At 46.4% G+C, this 24,546-nt stretch overlaps 1 protein-coding gene across 4 annotated transcripts in view; it reads left to right on the forward strand.

The window, feature by feature from the left end:
- The window catches only part of NUP93 (nucleoporin 93), a 104,112-nt gene extending 80,884 nt beyond the window's left edge, over positions 1-23,228 (forward strand). For all 4 annotated transcript variants that reach the window (XM_060650746.2, XM_060650749.3, XM_078438733.2 and 1 more), the window contains 17 exons: positions 1,405-1,479; positions 3,509-3,598; positions 5,165-5,304; positions 8,905-9,037; positions 10,686-10,843; positions 12,006-12,171; positions 12,441-12,534; positions 13,307-13,498; positions 14,093-14,219; positions 14,333-14,405; positions 14,715-14,759; positions 16,432-16,548; positions 17,320-17,438; positions 18,326-18,443; positions 18,888-18,971; positions 20,408-20,536; positions 22,955-23,228. In XM_060650746.2, the coding sequence (XP_060506729.1) occupies positions 1,405-1,479; positions 3,509-3,598; positions 5,165-5,304; positions 8,905-9,037; positions 10,686-10,843; positions 12,006-12,171; positions 12,441-12,534; positions 13,307-13,498; positions 14,093-14,219; positions 14,333-14,405; positions 14,715-14,759; positions 16,432-16,548; positions 17,320-17,438; positions 18,326-18,443; positions 18,888-18,971; positions 20,408-20,536; positions 22,955-23,065 (1,971 nt within the window). In that variant the 3' untranslated portion in view covers positions 23,066-23,228. The remainder of the gene's footprint in view (positions 1-1,404; positions 1,480-3,508; positions 3,599-5,164; positions 5,305-8,904; positions 9,038-10,685; positions 10,844-12,005; positions 12,172-12,440; positions 12,535-13,306; positions 13,499-14,092; positions 14,220-14,332; positions 14,406-14,714; positions 14,760-16,431; positions 16,549-17,319; positions 17,439-18,325; positions 18,444-18,887; positions 18,972-20,407; positions 20,537-22,954) is intronic.
- The last annotated feature ends 1,318 nt before the right edge of the window (positions 23,229-24,546 follow it).

Here is a 24,546-nt window from a genome sequence, read left to right on the forward strand (position 1 = left end):
TTCAACTGATGGGAACCTGAGGCTCCAAGAGAATGTGCTCTGCCCCAGACCCCAGAACCAGGGAGTCCAGTGGCCCTCCTGGAACCCAGGTGTCCCAGTTCATTCCTGAGAACTTGAGGGCTTACATCTCACCTTTCTGCCTCCTGCCCTCTCTCCTCCCTATGCTACTCTCTGTCCTTACCCACACAAATATTCCTTTTACCAGCTTTGGTAGTGCCAGGATGTTTTGCTGCTGTCTTGTCAGTTTTCCAGAAAACCTATTTTAAACTCTCCCACCTTTTTTTTTTTTTTTTTTTAAGATTTTAGAGAATACAGCATTGAATTTTTTTTAATGTTTATTTATTTATCGTGTGTGTGGGGGGGGGGAGGGGTGCAGAGAGAAGAAGAGAGAGAATCCCCCAAGCAGGCCCCACGCTGTCAGCACAGAGCCCAACATGGGCCTTTATCTTAGAATCATGAAATCATGACCTGAGCTGAAAGCAAGAGTCAGCTGCTTAACCGACTGAGCCACCCAGGCGCCCCAGCACTGAATTTTTTTTTTAATGAGAGAAACTTAAAGAGTTTGCTATAGCACAGTATAAACTATAATGTAGTGGAAATTTCAGAATATACCTAATGGGAGATACCTGATTTTGACCCATACTTGATTACAGTAGGGAATGGAGCTTAGCTGAAGATTGATTTTAGTCTTTCTTCAAAAAAAAAAAAATGTAATCAACTTTTCCCTATGTTTGTGTCTAATTGTCCCCATAGACGGTGGACTCTCTGGGGACAGGCTCCATACCCATGGCCTATTGTCATCCCTGTGGCCGTGGCACTTGCACTCAGCTATACGGGAGACAGACACTTCGCAGACATTTACTGAAGCAATGAATGAATGAGTGCCCAATGTAGACTAGCTTCATATCTTCAGATGTAGAAAGTTAATCAGCAGCTGTTCTCTTAGTGTGGATTCTGGATTGGAAATGCCTGAATCTTCATATTGTAACCCTTTAAGCCCCAGCCCCTTCACTGTCTGATGTGACTGATGGAAGGAAACAGGAGGCCCACAAATAACAACAGCTTCGCTGGTGGGAACACCTAGAGGGAGAGGATGGGGTGGAGATGGGGCTTGGGATTGAACCGATTGTTGGAAAGATATGCATTTCCAGGAACAGTCATTGACGTCTCCTTACAGTTTATTTAGCCTCCTGCTACTTTTGAGTTGGGTTTCATGCCTGCTCCCTTCTTGTGTATTCATAGGAAGGGAGTATTGTCTTATTGAAACCCCTAAAATCATCATTTTGAGGAAGTCTGACTAGGCAAGAGACTTCTCACAGCTTAAAGATAAACATATGTTTATAAGATTTTTTTCTTTACATGACGAAATGCTGTTCTTAATGCTGCCTGTGTATTTACCTACAGCCAAGTTACATCAGCGATGGGGGACCCCCTGGTCGAAGCTCTCTGGATAGCATTGAGATGGCCTATGCCCGGCAGGTGAGCATTCTCTCAGAGAAGATCAAAACCAGGAAAATTCTATGTGAGTGCTCAGGGGAGTAAAAGAGAACCAAGACTTCATGTGAAAGTCAGACCCTGAAATCAAGTTGGGGTTTTGTTCAGAGGACTGGTTAATATTTTGCCACCTCGGTCCCTGGAGAATTCCATCAAATTGGGTAATAGAATGACTCACATTTGACTTAGGGAAATGGAAGTCTGCCCTCTCCCCTGACCCAAGGCGTCTCATTTTGTATTTGGCAGTAGCCCATGTACAGTACAGCCTTGAGTAATTGCACTGCTTAGCAAATGGAGTTCTCTATTAACCTGAATTACCTAGTAGGCTGATGGTATAATCAGAAATCTTTCTTCACCCCTTGTGGTTGAGAGAAGTTTTCTAAATGCTTTTCTGCCTTGGTAGGCATAGTGTATTTACCACTCTCTAATATTGTTGTCCTGGAGAAGCTCATGATATTTTAGGGGCTGTGGCTCTGGCTGTATGTGATGGTCACACAGTGGCATGGGGTTGGATTGGGATGCTTTGTGGCGAGCACAGGGACTGTTGGACTGAAGCTGCCCTAAGGAGACAGTACAGACCTGGAATTGACTTTTTGAATAAAACAGCGCTGGCTGCCTGTGTGTTTTATTCTGATTTGCTGCTTTCCTACACAAAATAGTATCAAGAAGGAGAAACCATCTTGTTTCTTGAATTGAGGATGGTGAGCTTGCACCCCTTTGTTACGAACAGTTTTCTAAGTCTCTCTCCTTGGGCGTACCATTGCCAGTCCCTCTCCTTCCAACTCCCTTGTGTTTTATTAGTAGGCCTTCATTTATTTTCTGCTCCATGTTTTAGATTGCTCTCTTTCTCCCTGCCACACCTCCATCCTTTAAATTTCACCTCCCTCTGTGGCTGACTCCTCCCACTGCCGCGGCCACCACCAGAGTTCAGGCCTCATGAAGTTATAAGCTTGTGAGCAGAGAAGCTGTGCCTCTTTGTCTGTGAAAGTAAGACTCCATGAAACTAACATTTTCCAGACTCGGAGCACCATGTCCCGTTTATGTGGCTATCCCACCAGAGGAGAGTGAATCTTTATATCCTATGTTGAACAAAAAACCTTGCAGAGGGGAGGCCCTTAATAAATGCACAGTGAGTGAATAAACTCCACCTTATCGTGTAAAAACCATTTTATTTCATCCTTATAATGCCCCTGGAAGCTACACGATACCGTCCCTCATACAGAGTAGGGGGCATTGAGGTTCAGTGGGAGTTCTGATCTGTCGTCTGACCTCACTACTGTGTTCAGTCCTTGGTAGGGCAAGGACTTCACAGGCAAAGAGGAGAACCTACGAGTTCTTAATGTCATTATTTTAGTTCTTTTAAAATAAAATTCAAAGTAATAGTGGTTTTCCCGTACCTTAAACACCACATAGTTCCCTTTTCTTGAGAAAATTTTCCTAAGGAGCAAGGATTCTTTCCTGGAGAAGTGGGTACTCCAGACACACGGCGACTGCTGTTCTAACCCATGTGGAGGATTGCAGCCTGACACTCTTTACTCAGTCTACCAGCCTTGGCCTAGAGCCATTCAGTCCTTTTGCCAGCAAAGATTACCAAACTTTGCCCCAGGTTCTTAGGAAAGCAGCAGCCGAAGTCTTCCCATCGTCCTGTCTTCCCCTTTGGTCCTTGCTTGCTGGAACTGGGGATCTGCTGGGTGGAGAGGTGCAAAAGTGCCTGTGGTCTCCTCCACCGGGACCACCCTCCTTCCATTCTTCAGCTCTTAGGAGGGCTGGGGTAGCAGTTAGTTTGGGTGTGTTGATGCTGCCTTCCAAAGTTAAAGGCACATCTGGGAAGCTGGCCAGAGGCCTTGACCTCCAGGCAGTATGGATAGCTCAGCCACACTGAGGAAGGAAAGGTTGGCTGAAGCTTCTGGTGCTGACTGTTGGGCAGAAAGCTGGCTTCGGAAGTGCCTTAAGAGGTTTTAAAAAGAAGAGGAGAAAATAGAAATTGTGCCATTTACTTTGCTTTTCATTTCAGATTTATATCTATAACGAGAAGATTGTAAATGGGCACCTGCAGCCTAACCTCGTGGACCTCTGTGCTTCCGTTGCAGAGCTGGACGATAAGGTAGCGCCCGGAGCTAACCCAAGGGGAGACGCGGTGTCCGGTGTTCAGATGGGATTAGCAGCTTGCTGACTGGGCAGAAACGTGCTCAAGAGACACCCTGCTCTGTGGAATAAAATGTTAACTGTCCTTCAGAGTTTCATTTTAAATAGCTTTGGGGTGGTTTTTTGATGATGATGCTATGAACGTGTATTTTTAATGCATCTTCAGAAGACCCAGCCGGGATCAGTTAATGGGCACAAGAGGTCTCCTTAAGATGTATTGCTTTGAAGTCCTGTCAGGCTTCAATTCTTCCCTCACCAGTTTCCTTCCTTAGACTAACGGACTCTTTTACAAGAGCTGAATTGTAAAGGTGATGTGGTTTTTACACCCGGGAGCCCATTAAACCTGACTCAGATGTGATCTTTAGGTGCGTTCTTTGTATGCCGCTGGCTCCCACCCTCTCTGACTCCCCATCTTTATTCCTGTCCCTCAATTCTTATCCCTGGCCAGTTTTCTCACCCTGGGTGGAAAAAAGCAGATAGGTGGATTGTTAGGTGGCCAGGAGGAATGGGAGAAGGAGGGAAGAATATAATGGAAGCAAACACAATCTTACACAGATTATAAGTATTATTATTATTTTGGTCCTTAAAAATGCATCCAGCTTTTTTTTTTTTTTTTTTCTTAATAATAAAATACAAGGCAACGCAAGCAAATCTAAGGAAGAAAGTCAAGAATCCACCTACCATCTCACCACCAAGAGTCACATTTGGGTGGATTTTCTACAGTTTTAGTTTCTGAGAACATGAAAACAGGATTTTGTCTCTTTTTGTGGGAGAAGTGTAAACCTGCTTTTCTCATCAGTGCTCTCTTCTAAGGATTCTTAACTTTAGAATATTGCAGAGCATTCAGGGAATCCATTTTTAAGGAGAGATTTACAGACAGGAGGATTCTTGGGAGAGGGAGTCCCATATGTGTGGTGGTAACACAAAGGAGAGAATGCCCATTCCTTTCCTGGGAGGCTCTCATGGAGGCGTCTTTTGAAGGGAGTGAGTGGGAAGGAAAATGGGAGGCTGTGACACTCACAAAATGGGGTAAGAGCAGCGGCCCCTGGAGAGTCTCTGGGAGGACAAAACCTATATATTATTTAGGTTAAACTCTTTATTTTAAGCCTTAAGAAACTCAAATGACCTTGTAAGGACTCAAATGCAGCTACTTGAGTTTAAACTCCTGGAGCTTTGGACAATTATAAATGTATTCACTCTCTTGTAAGGAATAACCCACTGAGATTCAGTGTTCCTTTTACTGTTGTGTGGTCTCAATTATGTGGGTGGTTATGTCAGACCTGGAATAGAAACTGATCTGAAAACCAGCTCGGGACAGGAAGGTGCTCCTTGGAAGATGGAGTCTAGCAGCTGGCAGGGCACAGGCGCGTCTTCTGTACTGAGCTTCAAGCCTGAGGGCCTCAGACGGAGGACATTAACCTCTTCCCCCTCCTTACCTTCTCTGCCTTTGAGGTCAGAGCCTCGAAGAGCCAGACCGTTTCTCCAGCCCTGCAGCGTTGTCACGTGCGGTTTCATTTGTGCGCAGAACATCTCTGACATGTGGAACATGGTGAAACAAATGACAGATGTGTTGTTGGTGCCGGCGACCGATGCTCTGAAGAGCCGCAACAGCGTGGAAGTGCGCATGGATTTTGTCCGGCAGGCCTTGGCTTACCTCGAGCAGAGGTAAGGCAGCCCTGGCCTAGCGGGGCTGGCTTCAGAACCCCCCAGAAGTCAGCCTTGTCTCGTGTCTAGTAGTCCTTGGGCTGAGTGCCCTCTCTCTGGTATAATTTAAGCAAGGTTGAGCGAGGCTGAGAGATACAATCCTGCTTTCACAAACACACTTCTTTACCGGGCCTGTTTCTGCAGCAGTATAAAGTCATGGTGAATGGGAGTGCTGTTAGACTTTTCATTTTCTCTTTCTCCACTCTCTGGCCCTCGGTATGGAGACATCATGATTATTAGGCCATGATGCCTTAGGTCAGGATCCTGTTCCCTAATGTGGTTCAGCCGTTACTTCTTAAGCTCTTTTGTTCTCTGAGCATTTTAATTTTTACAGCTGGCAATATTATCACCTTCGAGCCTTAGGAAGAGTCCTTGAACCTTTATTTTCTTTCTGGCTCTATTCTGTTAATCCCTATGCATCTGGATCCTTCCCAGCTGCTAATGCCTGTGATTTGTGCCTGGGTTTCTTTGCCACCTCCTCACTAAGTGGAGTCGGTCACTGAGGGGGTTGTGGCTATGCCCTTGTGCCCTGTCATCCCCTTCATTGGTAGGACCTATGCCATTCATCCCTCCCTGTGGACCCTCCTTTCAGCTCTGAATTTGCCAGCAGGGGTTGTCATGAGTGTGCAACGCACCCTCTTTATTTCACAGCCACGGTGCTGGGCCTCTGCTAGCTCGAGAAGAGAAAGCCAAGTTGAATACACTTGCTAAATTGCAGTTCTTTGCCAGTGAGCTGTGCAGCTGCCGGTCCCCTTATAGTGTGGTTGCCCTTTATCAACAAAATAATACTTCATTAGGAAGTCCTAAGATTTCCTTGTGCATTAACTGAGGTGATTCAGACTTGGTATAGCAGAGAATAGGTTTTTATCAAATACTTTAATAATTATACAATAGTCACATGAGATGAATGCCATCAGACAAAAACTTCCCTTGTTAAGAAAAATTTGGAACTCCAAATGTTTTTTATTCTTTTTTACGTAGGCACAAAAGAGCTTATAGAGTATTATAATAGGCTTTTGCTAAATTTTTTAATGTAAGTTTTGGGTATATTGATATGGAGCCATAAAGATCCTAATGTATATGGTAATATTGCTACAAGCAGCAGAGTAAGAGTCAAAATTTCTGACAGTATATAAAAACCTTTAGGACTGAGTTTTTTATAATGTTTGATTTTGAGAGAGAGAGAGAAAGAGACCGAGTGCAAATGGGGGAGGGGCAGAGAGAGAGGGAGACCCAGAATCTGAAGCCGTCTCCAGACTCCAAGCTGTGAGCACAGAGCCTGACATGGGTCTCAAACCCTCAGACCGTGAGATCATGACCTAAGCCAAAGTGGGACGCTTAACCGACCGAGCCACCCAGGCGCCCCTAGGATTTTGTTTTTTTAATGGGTATATGACTGCTCGTGACTGCTTTTTCTTTAGTAAACCCACTCTTCAACATTGGTGCTTGACTTCACCAATGGTACAAGGCTTTTCTTGATTTTATATCTGGTAAGCCATCCCATTTAATTTATTCTCTTCATTTTGCTTATTTAATTTTACATATTTATTTGTCTTAAAAATTCTTTTTCTTTCCCCTTAATTCCTTTGGCAGCACTTGGGAGCTACTTGGAAGTTTGCTGTCCACAATTACTGTCACCCTATTGCCCTTCTTTTCTAGGGGCGTCACTCCCCACCGGTATCCTTTTCAAGGATTTGTTGTCATTTCTTGATAAAGGGACTATTTCATGATAATTATACTCACTTTTTAAAGTAGTTTTGCTGGTGCGAATCGTGATGGCGTGGCAAAGTAGACCCAGCCCCAAATGGTTTTTTGCAGATAAGGCTGAAAATGTTGAGAAAATGTAGGACTGGTACAGAAAAATGCCAGAGGCTCTTGTACCTTTTCACATTTCCTCCCCCCCCCCACCACTTTTTGATATGGGAATATTTTGTTTGATTTTGTTTTTTGTAGTTATGATCCAAATGTGTACAGTATGTGGTTTTATGTAGTTTGCTTTTTAAAATCTTTATCAGTATCATTTTGCATAACTGCATCGAATTCCATTGAGGTGTTTTTTTTTTTTTTTTTTTTTTGTAATTGACATTTAGATGTTTTTCTGTGTCTCTCTCACACTCTCATTCTGTTATTTTACTTAATCTGGTGTTGAATATCTGTGCATATGGAGCACCTGACTTTTTGAGTTAGTCTGTTTTGTTTTGGACAAGAAACATATTTAGAAAGTTCTTTATTCTGTTAACCCCATATCTGAATATCTGTAACTAGAACCAGTTAATCTTAGTATGGAAGCACCTTAAAAACACTACAGGTTTTAAGGAATTGCACGATTTTAAGAATACTAGCAAATAAATGAAAAAGAAATGATACAAAATCCTTTGCAACCATCGGTGTGGTAATTGGTTCAGCAAGGACATCAGTGGAAACTGAAACCATTCAGTAGAAGATTGTTGGTGAACAGAATATTCACATGGCTTCCAAGTATTACCCCACAGGGTACTTATCAATTTCAGAGGGAAAGGTACTTTTACAAAAGGTGGTGAAATCTGGTGAGTGACACTTTTAAGCAGGTGATCAAACCAAATATTACCTGGGGCTCAGTGGGCAGTACCAGCATCAGCTGTGTGGGATTCTTGGCAACAAAGTTGAATCTTAATTAAATCATGAGGAAATGGTCTAGGTTGTGGGACATTCTACCCAACAGCTGGCCTGGATTCTTTTTAAAAGGTCAGTGTCATGGAAAATGGTGGTAGAATTACCCTAGAGTACAGGAAATGGAAATGGCATGAGAACCAAGTGCCATGCATTCCCTTGACTGGATCCTAGACTTGGGGGGAGAAACACAAACCATAAAGGGTATTATTAGGAAATTTGAACGTGGCTTATATTTTAGATAATAGCAGTGTGTTGATATTCAGTTTCTTGCTGTCATAATGGTATCGAGGTTAGGTAGGAGAATGCCCTAGTTCTTCCAAGGAACATAGTGAAGTATTTACAGATGAAGTAGCCCCTGCTTTCTGTATTTGTATACATTTTCAAATGGTTCAAAAAACAAGTGGGTGTGTATATGTACACGTGTGTGTACGTGTATATATATATATATATATATGTATGTATCAACATAGAGAGAAACGTGCACAAAGGCTAATAACAATTGATGAATCTCGGTAAAGGTTATATGAGTATTCATTGGGCTATTTTTTTAAATTTTTCATAGGTTTGAAACTTTCCAAAATAAAAAGTTTAAAAAGAATGCACCAAAGCATTCGGTTGTGAGCTGAAGCAACCTGTACATTAGGCCTTAATGCATTGGAAGTCTGCTGTTCTGTTCCTCGAGGGGTGCTTTTGAGCATCCACAGTGATGAAAGATCTGTACGGTGGTCTACTCCTCACTGAATCAGTAACATAGTTTGCTTTATGAAGCATGCACTGTTTCCTCCTCTGCGTTAGGTTTGAAGTCCAGGCCCTGCCCTGTAGAGTTCACAGTCTAATGTCAGGGATGTGGATACAGATACCTGTATGTGTTCTCAACCTTTTTTTTGTTTTCCTTTTCAATTTTTCCAGTTATAAGAATTACACCCTTGTGACTGTCTTTGGAAACTTGCATCAGGCCCAGCTAGGCGGGGTGCCTGGGACTTACCAGTTGGTTCGAAGTTTCTTGAACATTAAACTTCCGGCTCCCTTGCCTGGACTTCAGGTACTGGCATCTTTCTCTGTGTGATGAGTTACACGCCTGGAGTCGTCTCTCTGAGATAGGCATTGGCAGCGAAGATGAGGCTATGTGTGGAAACTGCTGTATGGAAAAGAGACCAGAGTGGGGCTAGGAGAAAGGCTGGGGGGACCTTGCAGGAATCCAGGTGATGAGCAGATGGTGGCTGCTCAGCTCAGTGGAGGAGGGCTCAGGGGGAGGATGTCATTGGATTCTTGACGTGTTCTGAAAGTAGGCCCAGTAGGACTTGTTGAAGACATGGATGTGGGAGTGACAGGCAGAGTCAGGGATGACTCTTGGGATTGTTGCTTCAAACATCTGGAAGAATGGAGTTAGATACAGTTCCTAGAATGTGACACTTTTCAGCTCATACATAGTCCAGTTGGGGGAATTATTTTATAGATTTAATACCCTGTGCAAAGCAGCACTAAGCTGGAGCTTTGTGCCAAGGTGGTGGGATACAGAGGAAGCTGTCTTGATAAAGGAGGTGAGGTTCACACTACGCTTGAAAACTAGGGGCTCACCTGCCACAGGTCTTAGAAAAGGGTGTTTAAGGTGGAGGGAACAACATGAACAGATGCGTGGAGGCAGGAAAGAGTATCTAGCATAGCATATCGGGTGTGAGGTAGGGCTTGGCAAACGTGGGACTGGCAGGTGAAAGCCTTGAGTGCCAGGGTAAAGCACTTTGTTTTTTTTTGAGACAGAGAGAGAGACAGAGCATGAATGGGGGAGGGTGAGAGAGAGAGGGAGAAACAGAATCTGAAACAGGCTCCAGGCTCTGAGCCATCAGCCCAGAGCCCGACGCGGGGCTTGAACTCACAAACCGCAAGATCATGACCTGAGCTGAAGTCGGACGCTGAACCGACTGAGCCACTCAGGCGCCCCAGCACTTTGGATGTAAATACCTCAAAGGGGTTCAAGTGGAGAAGTGATAATGGTCAGATCTGGTTTTAGAAAGAGTCCTGTGGGGGGAAGGGTTGAGGGACCAAGAAAGGAAGTCTGAGGCCCACCCCTCTGGAGGAGCTGGAGAGAAGCGGAGAGAAAAGCTTCCCAGGCTTCCGTACAGATGATGAGAGAAGCATTTGGAGGATAGACCAGCTCCGGTACTGGGACAGTGGGAGTGGAGCTGCCTTCTCAGATCCCCAGTGTCGAAAACAAAGATAGTCAGTGAATGAACAGCCGACAAATGAATGAAAGTGCCAGTGTCCGTTTGACTAATCATTTGTAGTTAACACTTTATAAACTCAAGTATAGTAATGGTAGTCTCTTACTGGTCGGTAAACTTTAGCCCTTGCTTTGCGGGGGTTGCAAGAGCGCACGTCTGTGAATTATCACAGAGCATGTTACCCAGTTACTGGCTACTGGGATTCCAAGGTGAATCCACAGGCTGGCTTTTAGTCAGGTGGAGCACATGGTGTTCTCAAGGAAAAGCTCTAGGGCCAGGCTGCATTCACCAGCTTGGACAAGGTACTTAATGTCCCAGTGCCTCAGTTTCCTTGTTTATAAAACAGGGAGGTCCCTACCTAACGGGGTGGTTGTGAAGCTGAAGTGACTTAGTATGAGAAGAGGGGAGTGTATCAGAAAGCCATCAGTTAGCTTTGTTTGCCTGCTTATTTGAGCATCTTTCCTCTTTTAGGATGGAGAAGTGGAAGGCCATCCTGTGTGGGCATTAATTTATTACTGCATGCGCTGTGGGGACCTGCTTGCTGCTTCGCAGGTGGTTAACCGAGCCCAGCACCAGCTGGGAGAATTTAAAACCTGGTTCCAGGAGTACATGAACAGCAAGGACAGAAGGTATGGTGAACGAGATGGTGCATCCAGAAGACGCCACGTGCCATCAACAGGGATTTGCTCCACCGGCATTTGCTCTTTTTGCCCCGTGCATGGCTCAGAATAAGTTTCTGCTTGGGAAAAAAATGAAGTCTAGAAAGCAAGTAGAACTTGCCTGAGAGTATCAGTTGAGAACATTAAAAGAGCCCCATTCTGATACTGAAGCGTTTGTGTTTGGGGATTTTTCTGTTCCTGTGTGGGAGGGAGGCACTGTGGTTAGGAGCACGATTTTACATATCCTGTAAATCCCGGGCATATCCAGGATGCTTTATTTAAAAACTCTGCTGCATTACACTTCATTTAACACTCAGTGCTTTTGTGGTTGGCCCAATATGAAAATGTGTTGTCACACACTTCGTAGCTCAAAGGCTACAACGAGAAGTTAGTCATTTTGAAGTGCAGTCATTGAAACTGGGTTTTTTGTTTGTTTGTTTTGTTTTCAGTTCTTTTCCATTAAGGAACTGCTAAGGATTAATTTTTCTCTGGGTTTTAATGTACTTGGGCTAAGTTCATATTCACTGAAACCCAGTTTAAATATATGTATTTGTATTTGAGACGAATAACGGTGGTTACTCTATTTTCTCCTGTGGAATACTAGCGATACTTTTCAAGGCAGGTTTTTAGACAGTGTTCATGATGCCACGTCCAGAGATTGTCGTAAACCATAAGCCTCTCTCTTTGCTCGCATTAGTGAGTTTAAAGTAGGGTTAATGGTGAAGAGACCCCGAAGCAAGGATCTGAGTGCAAGTAGTTTATTTTGGAGGTAATCTTACATGTATAAGGGAGCAAGGAGGTCAGAGTGGGGGCCAAGACACTTAAGGGAAGGACTCACTTTTGTCCATCACGGCTTGAGGGTTGCTGGGGAGTGCGGTGGAGTATTAATTCCCCAGCATTTCTGACGTGCCCCTGAAGGCCTCTGCCAGAGGAAGCCGGCAGGCGGGGGAGACGAAGGTGTTGGTGGCCGCACGTTGGATGAAAATGGTGGTAGCGGGGGATGTGGCTGGGGTGGTGTCTGTGAAGGAAGGCTGCGTAACTCTGCTATGTGGTTGGGACCCGGGGTGCTTGCAGGTACCCCTGAGGGTCTTCAGCATGTGTATCTATGCTGTCTGTTCCCTTGTGTCTTTAGATTGTCACCAGCCACAGAGAACAAGCTCCGACTGCATTACCGCAGGGCCCTCAGGAACAACACGGACCCCTACAAGCGGGCCGTGTACTGTATCATTGGCAGATGCGACATCACCGACAACCAGAGCGAAGTAGCTGACAAAACCGAGGACTACCTGTGGCTGAAGGCAGGCACCGCTTCCCTTGCCTGAGCAGGGCGTTAGCCCCTTCCCTCTGCTTGTGTTCCGCACACACATTTTACCTGCTTAATGTGTGATGCCAGTAGGGTGATAGGGCTAGTGGATTTCCTGCCTCTTGACCCCGTTTTTTGTTGTATAGTTCTCAACCAGTAACCACAGCCATTAGCACAGCCTCGAGCTGCTGAGCAGCGACAGGTCTGCATGCCTGGCTCGGGACGTAGTTTGTACCAATGCATGTGTTTCTCTTGGGGGTTTAGTTGAACCAAGTGTGTTTTGATGACGACGGCACCAGCTCCCCACAAGACAGGCTCACTCTTTCACAGTTCCAGAAACAGTTGTTGGAAGACTATGGTAAGATACCCTGAACGGAACTACTTTCTCTGTCTTGTCCACCTAAGGTCACAACTTAGCTTTCCTCTAGGAACGTCCTTCGTCTCTGAGCTCCGGATCTTCAGAACACAACACAACACATCAGTGATTTCAAATTCAAGTAGAGGCCATGTGAGCTCAAGCAGTGTGTGTGACTTACATGGTCATACACAGTAAAAGCTATTTTACTCCAGTTCTTTGAACTGCTCTGGTAGACGTTTGCTCAGGGAGAGACAGAGGCAGGACTTGGCTATTGCTTCCTTGGGGATCTCGCAATGACTGTATCTGAGCGTAAATGAGGGGGACATAGCTCTCCCTCCTCACTGTTTCTGTTTAAGAATTCTGGGAGCAAAAGAAGGTCCCAACTAGTGGCCAGCATTTATTGAATTCACATACCTGTGAATCTGAGTGAACTGAAGTATCTTTGAAATCTTCATTCCTCTCCTTATCGAGTGACTCTTCGCAGGGCAAAGGAGATAAACAGCCTCTTTTATGTGTCGTCCTAAGGTCCTGAACTCTGTTTCTCTCCCACTTATGCAAGCGGTTTGGGTTTTACAGCACGACCCCACTCGCCAGTTGTGTTGTGAGGTCTGGAGAAGGTTGTGGAACCAGGTCATGGTTCCTGTGGCAGTCCACCGTGCCCGGGGCCCCCTTCATCCCGTCAGCAGGTCCTCTGAGCACACGGGGCTTCTGCCTGGGGTCGGGGCTGCTGAGAGCCTGGCTCCTGAGTCAGCTTCGCCTCCTCCTCCCCCAGGCGAGTCCCACTTCACGGTGAACCAGCAGCCCTTCCTGTACTTCCAAGTACTCTTCCTGACGGCACAGTTCGAGGCTGCCATCGCTTTTCTCTTCCGCATGGAGCGGCTGCGCTGCCATGCAGTCCACGTGGCGCTGGTCCTCTTTGAGCTGAAGCTGCTTTTAAAATCCTCGGGACAGAGTGCTCAGCTCCGTGAGTATTTGTTGGCACTGGCGTCCCCATCACTCACCCCCTCCCCCATCGGGCAGCAGCACACATGCACCTGCCACCACCGAGGCTTTGGGCACATGGTGCAAGTCGTGTCAGGGCAGTGGAGGTAGCACTGTGTGAAGGGCTAGCTCTGTGGCCAGTCGGTCGGACCGCCCGGAGAATGAGCGGGAAGCAGTCCCTGGAGTCCTGAGTCACATTCCGTTAGGGCCCTAAGCGGAAACCCCAGCCGCCACTCTCTGTGCCCACCTGCCCAGGGCGGGAGAGTCTGAAGAGGGGCAGAAGACAAATGTGGATGAATGCCTACAGACTCCTTAGCAGTGCAGCCCGGTCTCCTCAGAGTGCGAGCCGTAACGGCCAGCGGTCTCCACCTTCCAGTGTGAGAGCAGCGCGCTAGTAACGGACTCCAGAATGCCGTTTCCCCCTCTGCTTGGAAAGCAGCTGAGGACAGGGTAGTGCAGCTTACATTGGCAAACGTTGGCCAGGCTGCAGGGTCTTTGGATTCAGCTCCCATAATTCCCGGTTGCCTGGGTCAGAGGGGCAGGGTGGTCGTGACCGGTTCTGTCCCCCGCGGTGCAGTCAGCCACGAGCCTGGCGACCCTCCCTGCATGCGGCGGCTGAACTTTGTGCGGCTACTCATGCTCTACACCCGCAAGTTTGAGTCCACAGACCCGAGGGAGGCACTCCAGTACTTCTACTTCCTCAGGTAACACCCACTTTTGACCATTGACTTCGGCTGGCTTTCATCTCTGTCATCCTGAGAACGATTAGAGACCTCAGGTCCACGCCAGAAACCGTGTTGCTTTTGTCCCCTTCCAGGGATGAGAAAGATAGTCAAGGAGAAAACATGTTTTTGCGCTGCGTGAGTGAGCTTGTGATAGAAAGTCGAGAGGTACGTCGGTCCCTCCTTTCTCCCACCCACGATTTGCAGTGCACACACCCGTGCTGACGTGATGCTGTGTGGTCACGCTAGCATGGCTGTGGCGGATGAGGCCCGGGGCGGGGTTAGCGGGGGGTTCGGTTGTCTTTGCTTTCTTGGTTCCTGATCGCGAAAATACCGATTCAGTCTCACTGTTTTCTGATTCATGTAAAACTTCTCCTGCCTCCGCTGTTTTCTTCCTCTCTTTTGTGTCCAGAGAATTGTGGATTGTGTGTATATCGTTGTCCAGTAAATTGAGTACACTTTTTTTTGTCTCCACAGTTCGATATGATTCTTGGGAAACTAGAGAATGATGGAAGTAGAAAGGTGGGTTAAATGTGCCTCTAGAGATGTGTTAGTTTGCAGTTGGGGATGTACAGTTGTCAAAAGAATATAGTTAAATCTTAGGATTCAAAGTAATAAAGATGCAGATCTTAACGAAATTGTAGTTTAAGCAGCAAAGAATGGCCACAAATGATGCCCTTGATCTTAACACACATCTGTTTCTCTAAACTATGTAAATGTATAGCAAGATAGCTTTTTTGTTCTTAGTAATCTCTACATCCAGTAGGGGGCTTGAACCCACAACCCCAGGATCAAGAGTCAACAGGCTCTACTGACTGAGCCAGCCAGGCACCCCGATCAGATAGCTTTTTTATTATGTGCAGAGGACTCATCTGTTCGTGCCTGCTGATTTTTGAGCTAAGAAGACTGCATTTCTGTCATTCTTGGCTCAGAAAATATGCAAGAAAAGGAATTATTTACTGCACCTACTCTCCCCAGATAAAAAAGTTAGAAATATGCTTGACCTCTCTCAGAAGGTAGTTTCTAAGGGCTGAGAACTTCACTCTGACCCTGGAGATACAGCTGTGCCTGTGACCTTAGTGATTCCCTGAGACCTGTCGTGTGCAGTGGGAGCCATAGCTAAAGGTGCAGAGGCCCTGGTGCCAAAAACCAGTCTGACCCCACACAGGCATTCTCCTGGTGGCTTTGGGAAAGTCACCTGCGTCTCTCAGGAACTCCCTTTCCTCACTTGTAAAGATGGGTGGTTTGGACCCAGCAATCTCAAGATGAGCTCGCAATGTGCACACCTTCCAGCTCAGAAGAACGGACAGTGACGGTACTGGTGACAATGGCCATGCTTATTGAGCAGTGACATTTGCCAAGCACTGTGCTGAATGCTTTATAGGTATTTTTTAACTGATCACCACAATAATGATCCAACAAGGTGGTTTTCAAATGAGGAAAAGAAAACAAGAGCAGTTCATTATTTCCCGCAGGATCACACAGCTAGTAAGAAGGGGAGGTGGAATTTGAATCCAGTCCTTCGTGACTCCAGAGCCCATGCTCTTCACTTGTCTCCTGTGCCGCCTCCAGGGTGGCAGGAGCAGGTCACCCCGACTTGGTCTAGCGCTGATGGAAAATCAGAATAGCCTGTCAGATGTCACTCTGTCCACACTAGCTCTTCTGTGGTTCCTAAGGCCTCTCGTGCTCTCCTGACCATTTGGTTGCTGTTGAATGTTAATGGTGATTTTTAAAAAAAAAATCCTGATGCCATTTGCCATATATTTTTTCAGCACCGAATTTCTTTTACCATCTGTCTTAGAAAACAAATCCAGAATCTTTCAGGTATTTTCTCTGAGCCTCCTGGTTTTTCCTCCTAGTGCCTACGCATCAGCAAATTTAAAATCATTGACTCTTTCACCTACCCTCTGGATCATGTTGGACAATCAGGCAGCACAGACGTCTTATTGCTGACTCCTCTGTGCTGCCCGTGAGTCTGCTTCTTCATCTGTAGTTTCCTTGGTCCCTTTCATATGTTTAATAGGACCTTACATCTTCCAGAATGCCAGAGTCTAGCAGATGAAATATATGCATTGCCTAGGGCAGGCATTTTCAGTTAAAGTCGTTTTCAGATCCCAACTGCTTCTGTGTGTTTAAATTAACAGTTCTGCGTACCCATCTCTCTCCTCCTCCCCTCTGTAATTTGTCTTGTCAGCCTGGAGTCATAGATAAGTTTACTAGTGACACAAAGCCTATTATCAACAAAGTTGCTTCCGTGGCAGAAAATAAAGGACTGTTTGAAGAAGCAGCAAAGCTCTATGACCTTGCCAAGGTAAGACATGCCCTTTTCCTTCTTCTGTACTTAATAGATCCGTCGGCCTTTTGGCATTAAATGCACAAACAGTTTGACAATGCCACTGTTGCACCGCTGTCCTGATGAGGCATTTTCTCCTAGTGCTTGGCAGTTAATGGTCCGGTCAGGGTGAAATTCCCATTTTACAGAGTTACCTCTGCCCATAAAGTATTTCTGGCCAAATAAGAACAACATATTGCCTGGACATCCTGTAGGCCTTGAGCTCTCCTCTCACTTGGCAGCAGAATAGGCGTCCATCACATTTCGATGGTGAAGCTTTGGGACAAAATGCCTTCGTGCTTACCCTTCTGGTCGCCACAGACACGCTCGTGAGGCCTGTGTGTTAGGGAAGGCGGTGACAGCTGAGGTGCTTCGAGAGAACTAGAATAAGTACTTCGACATGAGGACATATGGTGACTGCTGATCATTACGTGGCCTAAAAAAGATTATGCTCTTTCTTTTATAAACTGAGAAAAGTGGGCCAAAAGAAGGTTTATAATTCATTTTTTGTTAATTCAAAGATGTTTTGAATGAGTTCTAATTAAGATGTGGAAAAATGCGCGGACATTAAGGGTCCAGCTTAATGAGCTTTCCATAGGTGTATATCTGTAACCATCATCCAGATCAAGGTACAGAATGTTTTAATCCATCACCCCAGAACGTTCCCTCTTTTGGTTATTTTGTTTTTCCTTTTCTCTTTTACTGATTATTTATAATCGATTCCTTCCTTAATTTTAAAAAATGGAACAGAATGCTGACAAGGTGCTAGAGCTGATGAACAAACTGCTCAGCCCTGTTGTCCCCCAGATCAGCGCACCACAGTCCAACAAAGAGAGGCTGAAGAACATGGCGCTCTCCATCGCGGAACGGTAAGACCGAGAGCTGGCGCCGAGGGGGCACGGCGCCAGTGCCAGGCTGCCCGTGCCCACCACATGCGTCTTCAGCTTTACTAGTCACATCAGGTGGCCTTCCAGAGTCTCCCCATCCCCCCAGCACTGCTTGAGAGTTCTTTTTGCCCCACATCATAACCAGTACTTGTCGCTATCAGACTTTAAAGTTTTGCTAGAAAGAAGGGTATGAAAGCGTATGTCAACATTCTAATCTTGCTCATTAAGTTTAACTCTGGGCATTGTACTCCTCTATACACAGTTATAAGCCATCTTAAAGACATTCTGGAGCGAAGCTAGTGATAGGTGGATGGGGGAATTCTTAGAGATGGTAGTGGCCAGTGTTTAAGAGCCACCTTCTTCCTTCTTTGGTGAGATAACGGAGTTATCAGACTTTATTTGGTGGAGCTCCCAGGCTGAGGCCACAGTCATTACCTTTTGTGCTCTTCTACAGATACTCCTAGTAAAGTGACTTAGAGAAAACTGGGTTCGAGATGCTTTCCTGGGGTAGCACAGAAGAAGACTCCTGATCAAATAATCCATTTAGCAAACACTCTACAGTGGTAGCCACTGGACTTTTGACCCATCAGAACCTTTTTATCCTTCCTGGAGATTTGGATGCTTAATGGTGGCCGAGGCCGAGGTGGCACGAGCCATGCTTCGTGCAGAATATTTACAGATGGATTCGTATCAAATCCACCATCAACTTCTTGGCCATTGGAAAAGAAACGCTATTTTCCACTCCTTAATTCACCTCACCTAGAGATTTCAGGAGGTTTTGAGATTTTTCAAATGCTATCCTAAAGTGACAGATTGCATAGAAATTCATAATTATCCCTGTCCCCTCTTCCCTCTTTTTTGTCTTTCAGGTATAGGGCTCAGGGAATCAGTGCAAATAAATTTGTGGATTCCACGTTCTATCTTCTGTTGGACTTGATCACCTTTTTTGACGAGTATCACAGTGGTCATATTGACAGAGCCTTTGATGTAAGTTTTAAGAGGGCTATTTGAAGTGCAGGTTGATGTATGTCCTTGGAAATCCAAAACACTATATGGGATGCATCTAAAACAAAGGAAATGTTACCAACGTGCCTGTTAAGCAAAGAAGACAAGTATGACCCTGGGACTTGAAAGGGGATTTCTGTGTTGCTCTTTTTTCTCTCTGCTCCCCATTCCTTTCCTCATTAGTCTGAAAATGGAGAGATTTCTTGGAGTAACTTGCAGTCTCTGAATTTTAGAATTGCCTCAGAAAATGTGGTTGGGAATTTAGTCAGAAAATTAGAAAGACCAAAGCCTTTGTGTGTTTGAGGGAAGGTAGTATTTTGTATTAAAGAGCCCTTTGTAACATGTGAGATGCTTGCTGTCTGTCTAAGGAGACAAGATGACTGATGGTTATTTCATATGCAGCCGGTCGGGTTTTGTTTTAAACAGATCATTGATCGTTTGAAGCTGGTGCCCCTGAATCAGGAAAGTGTGGAAGAGAGAGTGGCTGCCTTCAGAAATTTCAGTGATGAAGTGAGTCCTTTTCTTCCTGCATTATAGAATTTTTTCCCCACTTCTGCTGAAAGCTTTTGTTTTAGTATAGCTGATGATGTTAAGAGTCCCAGTACACTAACCATGTAGACTGAGTTTAATAAGGCGAGTCCAATTTCAGATATTCCTAGGTTGGTTTTCTGTGAGTACACATATCCCCATCAGGTCATTGTCCAAATTCCTGACTCAGAAAACACAGTCTCTTTAGTGATTAGACATGTTCTTGGGGGCACAGATTCCTGGTTGATCCTGTGTGGTCTGGTTTAAATCTGTATTATCCACTTGTTCTAGAGGGAATCTTAGTGCTTAACTCTGATCTTCCTTAAGTAGTTCCATTGGGTGTATGAAACATGCACCATGATGCACCTCCTTCTTTCGCTTCTCTGAACTGTTTGTCTTGAGAAGCAGAACAGTGACCATGGACTCAGTTGCCAGCCCATGAGCCCCAGAGCCGCTGTCTCTCTGCAGAGTTTCTGGCACATTGCCACCGTCTAGCCCAAGGGTGCGCAGTTGAGCTGCCCACTGGAATTTCTAAGAGGCTGTAAAAAATCTTCATACCCAAGGCCTACCCCAGAAATTCTGGCTTCTCTGATCTGGACTGGCCTAAGACTTCTCTGGTTGTTCCCACATGTAAAAAACTTTTCTCTAGAACCACAGACACAGGGCCAGCTGCCTGGCCCTGGGATGTCACTAGCTGTTTCCATTTAAAACCATTACACAGTAAGCAAATACCTCTTACGAAGACATGTTTCTGTTTTAGAGGAAGAGGGAAGGCCAGCTTCCGCACGTGGGGGGCTGTTGCCTGCTGTGGTACTCAGTTTAGAAGGTCTTGCCCCTTGCCGACCTGCCTTTCTTACCTGCTGTCATTTCTACCCCAGCCACTTCCCCTGTTGTTGTTTCTTGCCTTTCCCGGGATATACTGTTCACTGCGTTACGGAATGAAGTGGTGCACCAGGGTCTGCCCTTGAAGACGCTCCCAACGACTCTGCTAGGGCTGGGCAGGTTCAGTGGAGACAGTCTGGCAGGTCTAAGATAGTGGGGAGTGGCGGGGCCTGGAGAACCAGTGTGCACATCCCTACCTACTGACATTGAAATCCAGACTTCTTACGGTAATCACTTTGCTGGCCAGTCCAAGCCTACATAGTGGCCAGATACGGTCAGCATGCTTTTGGCTCGCTGCCCCTCTTTATGCCTAGGAGGAATGGCATACAGAAAGGAGAAGAATAATCTGTCTCACCTGATCAGCATTGCCTGTGCTTTCCTCTCATGCTTGACATGGCAGTGCCATTGGCTGCTTTTTGGTGACCCTGTAGTTCTCTTCCTGGCAGCTGTGGGACGTGATGTGCCTGGACATACACTGGTTGTCGGCCCCAGGGCTCGGTGCTTTTTCCTTACTTCATGTGTTTTTCTCTGGGCAGATCAGGCACAACCTCTCAGAAGTGCTTCTCGCCACCATGAACATCTTGTTCACACAGTTTAAGAGGCTCAAAGGGACAAGTCCGTCCTCGGCATCCAGGCCCCAGCGAGTCGTCGAGGACCGTGACTCTGTAAGATCCCAGCGTTGGCCAGAACCATCGCTGAGAACCACCTTTCTGGTCTGCTGTCCTCAGCACCTCATGAGACCCCTGCTCCTGACCCCAAATGCTCTTTCCTCACTGCCTAGCTGCTGAGTAAACCTTGTGTCAGGCTCTCAGAAGAAATTGAACATTAACGGGATCACCGCTGCTTTCAAGTTTTAAAAAAAAGTGAAGTCTGCAGATACTACCTTTTAAAAAATCAAACAGAATACTAATTTGTGGTGATTCCATAGGAATTTCATACACATTTTGAAATCGGAAGGTTATTTTGTGAGTCTCAGCTCAGCACTTTCATCAGAATCATAAGTACTTCTGGTCAACAATGAATTTGATTCAATGAATTTGATTCTGCCCTCATCTGAACCTCTCAGTGACCCCAGAGAGGTACCTTGAGGCAGTGATTGTTATCCCCACTTTATAGCTGAGGGAACTGAGGCCCTGGGTCAGGAAGCAGTTTGCTTTTGCAGGCCCCTCAGGTGATGGTGAAGGAGCCGTGTCTGGAAGCTGAGCCGTCTGACATGCGGCCGGGGCTCCTTCCGCTGCCTTTGGGGCCTCCAGCATCGTGTGGCTCAAGCCAGGTCCAGGTGGATGGTAGCCTGGGGCTTGCACGGCATATGTTGTCCGGTTGATTTGACAAAAGGGCGTAGGTGCTTGACCCCATGAAAACTACCTTTCCCTTAACTTCCCCACTTAATGTTTGAAATCCTGTCTTCTGCCTCCAAGGGTGTGTGTGGGGGCTCTCTCAGCTGTGACCCTACAGGCACTGTCGTGACAGAATTGCTGTCTAGTGAGTGATGGTGGAAATTTTCACCGTCAGCAGCGTAGGTGGCAGTGCTCGGGATGGTCCACTGAGTGGTAGGCCCATCCCCGGGTGCCCCAGAGGCAGCTGCTGGTCTGCCATCCACCCTTTGGGCAGGCTAGAACCTGGACCACATAAAAGATACACGTCAGGAGACGTGCCAGCAGTGGCTCATTGTGCCTGGGCCTTGGCAGACAAGTGTTGAGGTGGTGGACATTTCCGGTGCTCTGTGGGCTCCTCATAGGGCGGGGGGGCGGGTGGCTGCCCCCACAGAGAGTGCCGCTATGGCCTTGCAGGGCTTTTCCCACATGTGAAGGAATAGTTTCAGGACCAGCTGAACTCACGTTCTGTGTGTCTCAAGCTTTCTTTTTTTAGACCCTTGGTTTTCACATACCACGAATAAAGCCATTCTCCTGTCTGCCTGTCACCCACTACACCTTTTCTCTGAAAGCTAGGGGTGCAGGGTCACAGAGAGACTTCTGTGTAAAAGCTCCCTGCCCGAGAAGTGGCTTCGTGCTGTAAAGTGCGGAGCTGCCCGTTGAGGGGGTGAGTCCCTCTGCCTGAACACTCCTAAAGTTCACTTACGGTAGCTTCAGATGACGCATGAGAGCCCATGCACTTTTGAAGAAAATCTAATGGGTACTCTCATCATAAAGTAAAAATTTCTTTCGGTTTGGACATTAACTAGGATATATGCTTGCCAGTTTATTTCATCTATCAGGTAAAAAGCCCATGGCTTTCAGATTTCTTCTTGAATGGTCCTTAGGAAGCCTAGTAAGTGACCCCTGAGTTATCCTTAAAAGTCTTGTTACTGGTCTAAAAGAGGTTTGTAGACTCTCCCTTTGTACTCCAGATCTAGTTTCCTTTCTTGCTCCTATAAGCATCCAGCACATCTCAACACGGGGCAACCCGAAGCTGTTCTTCTAAGTTTCTTTATTCTGTATTTAGTAATTTATCCCCTGGAAATCAGGGTGAAGATTGTCTTTTTTTTTTTTTTTCCCCCTGTTACTGGAATTACCTAAATTTAAATCTTCTTCCCTCCTGGAACAATCTAGGAACCTCATAAATATTATTACCAAGGAATGGAGGGCCCAGCGTTTATGTCAGGAAAGAAGAAATGGGAGGCGTGGGAGGAAAGAAAAGGGAAGAAGCAGGAGAGGAAAAGAGCCAGAATGTGACTGGACCCACTTTGTGGGGAGGTCTGAGAAGCTCAGACCCCTGCAGAGGCAGGTGGTCAGAAACCAGCCAGGAGAGAGCGGGAGGCTCGGAGAAGGAGAGCAGGCCGTCTGAAGCATGGGGCTGTGTCAGAAGCTGGTCCCGTGTGTCAGGCGAGGCAGTTTGTCTGGCAACCCCGTCTGTCTTTTGCTTAGTAGAAGGGTTTTGGAAGTGGGGCCTCAGTGGACCAGCTTTGCTTAAGTCTGCACCTTATGGGTAACATGACAGTTGAGGGTGAGACTCTCATCCACTCACCAGAAAGCTGCCCCCTGACACGAGGGGGTAGAAAATGGAAGAACATGGTGGTTGTTCCCAGTATTGTACCCAGACGCAAAAGCTCACTGGTTTTCTTCTCTTCTTTCCCTTTTTCTCAGCAACTCCGAAGCCAAGCCCGAGCCCTGATTACCTTTGCTGGGATGATCCCCTACCGGACGTCTGGGGACACCAATGCAAGGCTGGTGCAGATGGAGGTCCTCATGAATTAAGTGCAATGCTTTGCGGGGCTTCTGGGACTGCGCGCTGTCAGTACCTCAGGCGCGTGGGCCCGCTGGGGTGGGGTTTCTGGTTTTGTTTCTGTTGTGTTGTGTTTTGTTTTGTTTTTTGTATTATGTATTTTTGTCAGCACCCAATAAATTTCTTTGATTTGTATTTCTTTTCACATTCTTTTATTTTCATTTTTTTTTCCTTTGAAATTTTGTTTCAATTTTTATTTGTGTGGGAGGAAATGTCTTCACTAGTGCTTGGGCCAGAGAATGCTAGGCTTATATAGGCATCTGTGATTTGGTTAAAGTTGACCTTAAATGATTAAAAAAAACACCCAAAATGAGCAAGGAAATGAAGCCTTTGGGAGTTGCTTTTGTTAGATACAGTATCCCTATGGCAGGGTCACTGTCCATGTTTTACATTTTCATTTGTGAAAGCCACCCTCAGCCGTGAGCGACTTAGGATCTGTGTGTGAACTAGCAAGTGCTCCGTGGCCCCTCTTCTCCCAGATGTGCCCTGGGGTCTGGGTGATCCAAGACCATCCCCCAAATCATCTGCTCTGATTCCAAGGTTAATTAGTTTGCTGTTCAGTTGGAATCCCACTGGAAATGAAAACAGCCCTAGAAAAACATAGCTTTAAAAGGGAACGTTGTAGGTTTCTCGGCTGGAGCTTGAGGAAGGGCAGACCTCAACAGCTTCTCCCTCTGTAGCTGCCCCGCCGAGGCGCCCGTGTGGGCCTGTGCACTCCCCTCTTCCGTAGGACTTCTAGGCTCTCTTTTCCCTTCTCTGGTGGTCGGTTCCTCTACTTGGACAGCCCACCTTTCCCTCTCCCCCACTCACGGAGCCCACTGGCCGGGCAAGCTCACGGGTTGCGTTCTGACTGCTGAGGTATGGAATGCAGACACCATTGGGCATCAGCACTGAGGGTGTGCGGTCCCTGAGCAGAGGTTGACCCCCATCGTTGACTCTGTTTCTCCCACCGCCAGTCCCAAAGCTCTGTACAAAACCAGAGAGGACACGAGAAGTCCAGGCGGGCTGCAGGACGCCAGGCAGCAGTCAGGCCTGCTGGTTTTACCAACTGCTCCTAGGGCCGGCTCTCCCAGAGGGAGGTTAGCGGATCCCGGAGTCTCCACAGGTGCTTTTCCTCCTAAACAGAAGTCTCTCTCATCACACGGCATGGTTATCCCTGCTATCCTGTGGTGGTTAAAATAGTTATTAACTTTCCTTTGGGGAAAGCACTAGTCTTTCCCAGAATAATAACGGGGCCATCTGCTGTTCATCAGTTGGATTCCACTATCCATCAAGGACGTAGCGCGAGGGTTGGCAGGGGTTGCGGCTGCCTTCCTCCTGTCTCACCTGTTCACCCTGGAGCACTGGTCTTCAGTTGAGTGTCACTAGGAAAGTGTTAAAAGATGAGCCCCGCAGGGGACTTGACTTAGTAAGTTGTACCCTGTTGATAGGTGCTGATTTATATTTTTTAAAA

This window comes from Panthera onca, chromosome E2, assembly GCF_046562875.1.
Source record: "Panthera onca isolate mPanOnc1 chromosome E2, mPanOnc1 haplotype 2, whole genome shotgun sequence".
Lineage (NCBI taxonomy): Eukaryota > Metazoa > Chordata > Mammalia > Carnivora > Felidae > Panthera > Panthera onca.